At 37.8% G+C, this 7,270-nt stretch overlaps 1 protein-coding gene and 1 long non-coding RNA gene across 3 annotated transcripts in view; one reads left to right on the top strand and one right to left on the bottom strand.

The window, feature by feature from the left end:
- Positions 1 to 5,589: 5,589 nt before the first annotated feature.
- NAA20 (N(alpha)-acetyltransferase 20, NatB catalytic subunit) overlaps positions 5,590 to 7,270 on the bottom strand; it is a 19,069-nt gene continuing 17,388 nt past the window's right edge. For both annotated transcript variants that reach the window (XM_008588251.1, XM_008588252.1), the window contains 2 exons: positions 6,556 to 6,701; positions 5,590 to 6,114 (listed from right to left, as the gene is read on the bottom strand). In XM_008588251.1, the coding sequence (XP_008586473.1) occupies positions 6,029 to 6,114; positions 6,556 to 6,701 (232 nt within the window). In that variant the 3' untranslated portion in view covers positions 5,590 to 6,028. The remainder of the gene's footprint in view (positions 6,115 to 6,555; positions 6,702 to 7,270) is intronic.
- The window catches only part of LOC103603682, a 13,032-nt gene continuing 11,787 nt past the window's right edge, over positions 6,026 to 7,270 (top strand). Inside the window, exon 1 of the long non-coding RNA XR_551643.1 lies at positions 6,026 to 6,060. This is a non-coding gene — a long non-coding RNA (uncharacterized LOC103603682). The remainder of the gene's footprint in view (positions 6,061 to 7,270) is intronic.

Below are 7,270 nucleotides of genomic sequence, written 5' to 3'. Positions count from 1 at the left end.
CAAATGTACAAATAACAAGTTATTTAAAGCTTACATAGAATTTGAGCTACAGCTTCCGAGTATTTGACAGATGCTGGAAACTTTATGAAAAGTTCCTGGAATTTAGACCTGAAAATTGTACCTCATAGATTAAATTTGCAGAGTTAGAGACAGTCCTTGACGATGTTGAGAGAGCCCAGGCAATGTACGAATTAGCCATCAGTCAGCCCCGCTTAGACACGCCAGAGGTGAGCAATCTCAAGTTGAATATAATTTTGTTTTAGACACATGTCTAGTATTGCTTCAGACAACCATCTAAATGTTTGTGTATTTCATTTTAAAGATGATCTAACAACTAGGGGATTGGGGGAGCAGCCCTCTAGTTAAATGTAAATACGAGGGCACAGTAGACATCCAGGATGAATTGGGCTATAATGGGGTTTGTTAATTGACTCTCTTCCTCCCTTTTTCAAACAGGGAAGGCTAAAGGGGATGGGCACGAGGCCAGGCAAGGAAACAGCCAGCAGGCATCCCCATGTGGAGAACAAGGGAGATGGAGGTGGGAACTGCCCATCCCCATATTCTTTTAGAACAGTTTTGCCTGGATTGAGCCAACAAAATAGGCACCCACATTGCCACTGTCCTGGAAGTCCTGGCCTGCCTTCAGTAGTTAAGGTTGAGCCACAAGGTGGCGCCAAACCACAGTTAGGACTTGACTTGAATCTCACAGGAGCCACGGAACTTATTAATCCTGCGCTAACATGGCCCTGCATCCTGGGCCCCACTGAGCACATGAGGGCAGAGCTTTATGTGTCACTGGTTCCATCAGTTGGCCTCAGCTTCTCGGCTCCAGATGCTGCTCAAAGGTGTTCAGGCCACAGCTTATTCCTCTCATGCCCTGCCAGTCTGCCCAAGCAGGTTGGCAGGTATTCAGTGGACGCTTGTTGAGTTGAACTCATACGGTAACAAGGAGTGTACAGTGGAGGTAAGAACGTACATACTCGTTCTCTGGGCCTGTTTTCTCCCAGAACTTTAACTGCAGGTGGCAGGATCATGAAAGAGTATCTGGGAGACTCTTGGCAAGTTTCTCAGCTCTTCTTGATAAGACAAACGTTTGAAAAACTCCAAAAGAGAATCCAAAACTCAATCCAAGGCCCTTTTCCCTAGAATTCTAGTCAAGTTTTGGCCAGCTTATAAACACCAATATCATTTATGTTATCCACATGCAGTCTGTTTAGCTGATCAGTGAAAGTCCTACATTCCCACGGGTGAATTGGAATGACAGTTAAGCTGTGCTTTGGATGGGGGCTTGTTGCTTTCTAAATGTCATGACTGACCTTTTGTTACCTTTCTTAGGTGCTTTGGAAATCATATTGATTTTGAAATTGAGCAGGAAGAAACAATACGAAATCTTTACTGACGATTGCTTCCATGGACACAACATGTCAAGGTATCCTGTGCTTTGTAGATGATCTTTGGTTTTTGCTTGAATCAGCTGTCCTAAAGAAAATACTGTTATTTCTCTGAAGTGTTTGTTTTTTTTAAAGTTACTTCATTAGTTCTAAAAAGAACCCGTGAGTCTCAGAGGACTTTGAAATGTTAAGTTTATACCACATCTGTGTTTATAATGCATGTGAATAACTTGGATTTCACAGGATTGAAAAAAAAAAAACTCTTTTCAGGATTTTAAGACTATGTCAGATACATAATTGGATGTAGAGAAACAGATTTCTTCAGTATTTATATTGAAGCATATATTCAATATGTTGTAATCTGTAGATAGTAGAGATGAACATTACTATTACTACATTATCGTCTTCTGGGTAACATGGATTTGGTTCCATATAATTTTTTTTTAAGGTATGGATGAGTTTTGCTCATTCTGAGTTGTCTTCAGGGAAAGAAGGAAGTTTGGCTAAATGCAGACAAATTTATGAAGAGGCTAACAACCATGCGAAACTGTGAAGAAAAGGGAAACTTATACTGCTGGAATCTTGGCGAAGCTTTGAAGATGAATTTGGGACAGTATCAGATAAGGAGAGAGTAGAAAAACTCATGCCAGAGAAAGTCAAGAAGAGAGGAAAGGTCCAGGCTGATGATGGAGTGAGAGCTTCGCCCTGGAGATGTTCCTGTCACATCAAATGAGTAGATGCACATGTCGCTTTGAAAGTTGTACTTTTAAATGGCATATGAACAACCTTAGAATGGGAGCAGACAGCCTGGAGTAGGAGACATTGCAGTCTGGCTATTGTGGAAACACAGGGCAGTGTATGGTCCAGCCAGGGGTAGAGAATGGGAGGGGGTTGGCAAAGGCTTCTTGGTGGTGATTCAGTTTAGGAACTGTGTGAAGTATTATATTTCTAGAGCATTAAGCAGGAAGTCAGTATAGAAGGAAATGAAGCTCAGGTTTCAGATAGGAGCCAGTCCAGAGAGGCTTTGTGGGCTATAGAAGGAGTTTGGTAGGAGTCAGTGGGGGCCTTTATGTGTAAGATGACATGACCAGATTGCTGGCATCTTATACAGGCAGACTGAAAGGTTTTAGATTGGAGGAAGAAGACCTGTCAGGAGGCTGTTTTTGTAAGCTAAGCAAGTGATGGTGGAAACTGGAATTAGAGTAGGGCCTGTTCGAACAATATTTGGGGAGTGAAATCAGTTTTCAGATGGAGGTAAGGATGTGAGGGCAGGGAGTCAGAATAATAATGCACAGGTGTGTGGCTTTTGCTACTGGCTAAATAATAATTAGAAATCTTTAAAAATTGTAAATCTTCAGCATAAGATATATATATATGAATAGAGGAGCTATGCTTAGATTTCTAGAATTTTTTTCCACCAGGTTTTCAGTTCTCAGTGAGCTGCAATTGTGGCAGCACCAGTCCAACAGTTCCTTATTCATTCCCAGTCTTTCAGGCTCAGCCCTTGATCATTCTGTAGTAGACTTTGATGTTGTTTTGTAAAATGTAGAGAAGTTGAATTTGAACTTCAGGTTTCCAAGTAAAAATTTCAGCCATGTTTGCATATCTTTCATTTCTGCAGTCCGATACAGGCTGGGAAGAATACTTTGATTACATCTTTCCAGATACTGCTGCCACCCAACCTAACCTCAGGCTCCTGGCCGTGGCCAAACTTTGGAGGAAACAGCAAGGAAAAGGAAGATGCTGAGCAAGATCCAGATAAGGACATCAATGATAGTGAATCCTGATGTTTTTTTATATTTATAAGTGACTTATTATTTTTATAAATTAATATTTTGGAACTCAACTCCTGGAAGTTTTTATATATTTCACCAGTAAAGAATTGATCAGAATCTTTGACAGCTACTTTGTGAATTACTTTTTAAATGCTCTTGGGTTAGGTAGGGGTGGGAGAATGTAAGTAAAGAAATTTTTTAACTGCTGGATTTCTTTATCTGAGTCCAAACTTTTCTAATGTTTGTCCACATCATGCATTAGGAAATGCAGTTAAGGTGATGCTTAGCATCGATTTCAGATGGACCTGAAGACTTTGAGTCTTTTGTTGTTGTTTTTAAAAAGAAGTTTTCAGGTTACATTTTGTAGTTACTTTTCGATGTAGTTTTCTCATGCTTATCTTCTTCATAAAGTATTTTTATGCATTCATCTGCAATCTGTAACTTTTTCATGTCTTCAAACTTGAGTTCAGTTCCCAGCTCTGCTACTTAGTGATTATATAACTTATTTTCAGTTTCCTCACTCGTAAAATGGGCTAATATTTTGACAGCTTGTTTCTTGTTTTTGACAATGCAAGAAAAAATATGCATGAGAAATATAAGCCAGGGTAAGGAAACAATCTCTCAGATCAGTTAATTCAGGCAAATATTTTTTGCTTGAGAATGTGAGCAACATATCAATAGGCCATCATTCTTATGCTACTTATTTTTTAGTTACGGTAGGTGTTTTTACACATACTTTAAACTTACCCTTGGTTTAGAGCTTAAGATTACATTAAGAAAACATTACTTGGAAAATACAGTGACTATATTTCTGAACAAGGTGTTTTTTACCAAGAACAATTTAATCTAATTTCCATTATTCACTCAGTAGCTCCCCAAACTGGTTGAGCTTTTTAATAGTTTATTTAAAGCTAAAGCCCTGTTTACATGTGTACTGTGAAAAATGGTGTCCCATGATCAGATAAGTTTGTGAAATCCTGGACTAAGGCTTAAAACCTATTATTCGAGCCTCTTTACAGTTAAGCTTCTTGGAGCCTTTGATATGCTATTACACAAGAGGTTTTCAAAAAGTTCATGGTAAGATTTCTGTTTTAATTGCTTTTCTGTGAACTTTTTGAAGTACCCTTGTACATTGTGAATCTCCAGTAGCAATGCTGATAGGTTCCCAAACTTAGTGCACAATGGAATTATTTCTACCTAGAGAACCACTAAACATCTCCCAGTGTGCTACAGTGTGTTACATGTCCACTCATGACACCTGACATGTTAAACTTACCCTTGGTTAGACAATGTGTAAAAACATCTAAGGAAACTGTATGCTAAATAATGAAACTTAAAGTAGCACAAGAATGATAACCTATTTGCTGATATGTTGCATATTTTTTTATTTTGTTCACTGCCCAAGGACTAGAACTGTATTTTTTTTTTTAATTTTATTTTGTCGACATGGCTGATATGTTGCATATTTTTTTATTTTGTTCACTGCCCAAGGACTAGAACTGTATTTTTTTAATTTTATTTTGTCGACATACATTGTGGTTGATTATTGTTGCCCCTTACGAAAACCACCCTCCCTCCTCCCTTTCCTCCCTCCCACCCAACAATGTCCTTTCTGTAGAACTGTATTTTTAAGATTGTTTTTCACCGATAATAACTATTAATAAGCAAATTTATCATTACATTTACAAATATATTCACCCATGGGATTAAAAGCTACTCAGTGATGTTACTAAATACTGTCTTGTAAATAAGATACAGTGTTTGAGGGCAAAAGCAAATAGGACTATTAGGATAAAAGGCAAATCTGTTTTCAGCCTTGCTGCTTTAGTCACTAGACTGGTGTCAGCTAGTGGGATGTCAGATCAGTTTTGACTATTGAGTACCAAGTTCTGTCTAGTCTGTGAAATGGAGAATTTGTGACTTCAATATCCTTTGGCTAAGTCTGCAGTTGTCAAGGGGTGAGATTGAAAGAAGTCAAACGCTAATATAAGCGACTAATCGATCTTCCTAGAATTATCTGTTCTGTTTAGGTTGCACGTAATAATAAAAAAAATTAGTGATCATTTTCTCAGTCAAGTTCTCAATGTAAACATGTAACAAGCATATGCCAGTGTGAAATGCTGGAAGGAAAAGTTATTCTCTCATAAAGGATTCATTCCTCTCCCACATTCAACCCCACCAAAATAAGTCCTTTCAGTCATTTCTTGTGGATTTTTCTTTAGGTAGTTCTTTACTCGCTGGATATTTTCAGATATTATAGGTAATGAAACCACAAATGAATATACATGGTTGGCCTATGATTTAGTTATATGGTCCTTGTTTAGGAATTAGGTTCTTTTTCCTCTTTAACAAAAACCTCAGCATCTTTTTATATTTGGAAATATTTTATAGTTTATAAATGACAAAAAAACTTTCAGAAAACGTTCATAGTCAACAATGTATTTTATTATACATCTTAGATTTATACATTTCATATATGCTTTTAAAGCTTCAATTAATAGTTCAATACACAATTAAAAAATATATATGCAGCAGTGGTTCTCAGGCACAGAATTTAGGAGGAGATTGGAACAAGTCTTTTCTCTAGCATACAGTGAACATTATGAACCATGAGAGTGAAATGTTTCCTTCTGACCTAGCTGCCTTTTTGATTAACTTTTATTATAGTGAACAGCTTTAATAGGCAGGATATTGCTAATTCGAAACAATGAAATTTAAAATAAGTTGATAACCTGTATTTTCTTGAAGTCTTTCAGACCTAGATGATTATTTTTCTCCTAACGGAACTCCAGGATAATCCAATGAAAATAACATTGTCCATAAAACATCTGGAGCATCTGCCTAAGAACACACTGCCCATGGTTATTCAATGTCTTCGGGCCTCACAGGATGAGGTAATGGTATGATGGATTTCTTCTCGGTGTCCCTGGAAAGTGCTTTCCTCATATCTGTTAGGAAGCAAAGTTTAAGGTAAACACCCAAATATCAAAATATTTTATATCAAATTTAAAGTGTATAGGTAAAGTTCCCATAAGGGGTTTTGTCCCCTACGCCCACTTCTACCAGATCCTAAGCAAAATGTATTTATAAATGAGACTCCCAATTGCACGTATACCCGATGCTAACCAAACCCTATCCAGGATTCAGCTCATCATATAAATAACATGCCAGTAACACAGTAAAATAATAACTTACAGAAATTAACCATTGGTTAGTTCACATAATTTAATTATGAATAGGTTTGCAAAAGCAGGTTAAAGGAGATTTAAATATTAAGGCTAAATAAGATTCTTTTAATTTTGTTAAGATAATTGATTATTTCAATCTGTAGAATGAATGCAACTGTTTTCTGCTTCCTCTTGAGGGTACTGACACAGAAAAGAGCTTACCATAAGCATCTTCATCAGGCTCCCCGTTGCTGGCTGAATAATACTCTATGACTGTCCTGTACACACTGTAGCCCAGCTGCTTGTACATGTTGACTGCAACTTGGTTAGATACTCTTACAAAGAGGTCAACAAAAAATCCACCTTTTCTTTAAAAAAATAAATAAATAAGTAAAATGTTAGAATGTGAGAGACCTAGAAAGTAATAGACACGTAATTTTTTTTTTTTTTTTTTTTTTTCTTTTTCGTGACCGGTAAGGAAATTGCAACCCTTGGCTTGGTGTCACCCGCACCGCGCTCAGCCAGTGAGCGCACCGGCCATTCCTATATAGGATCTGAACGACTGGTAAGGGGATCACAACCCTCGGTGTGGTGTCACCCGCACCGCGCTCAGCCAGTGAGCGCACCGGCCATTCCTATATAGGATCTGAACTCGCGGCAGGAGCGTCGCTGTGCTCCCAAGCGCCGCACTCTCCCGAGTGCGCCACGGGGCCGGCCCTAGACACGTAATTTTTAAAAACACTTGTTTTACTTTGCTTTGACTACTACTCATAGAATGGTAGTAATAGGACCATACAGTTGATTACATCATAGTAGCATTTTTATTACTTAGGATTTATAACAATTATTTTGCAGTATAAAAAGAAGACTTTGTGTGCCAGTATTTCAAAAGCTACAATACATGTTTTCTTAAAAGATAATCAAAGCATACAGTGTA

This window comes from Galeopterus variegatus, unplaced genomic scaffold (genome assembly GCF_000696425.1).
Source record: "Galeopterus variegatus unplaced genomic scaffold, G_variegatus-3.0.2 Scaffold4742, whole genome shotgun sequence".
NCBI lineage: Eukaryota > Metazoa > Chordata > Mammalia > Dermoptera > Cynocephalidae > Galeopterus > Galeopterus variegatus.
The sequence above is the reverse complement of the archived record's forward strand: the minus strand, read 5'-3'. Positions and strand labels throughout refer to the sequence as shown.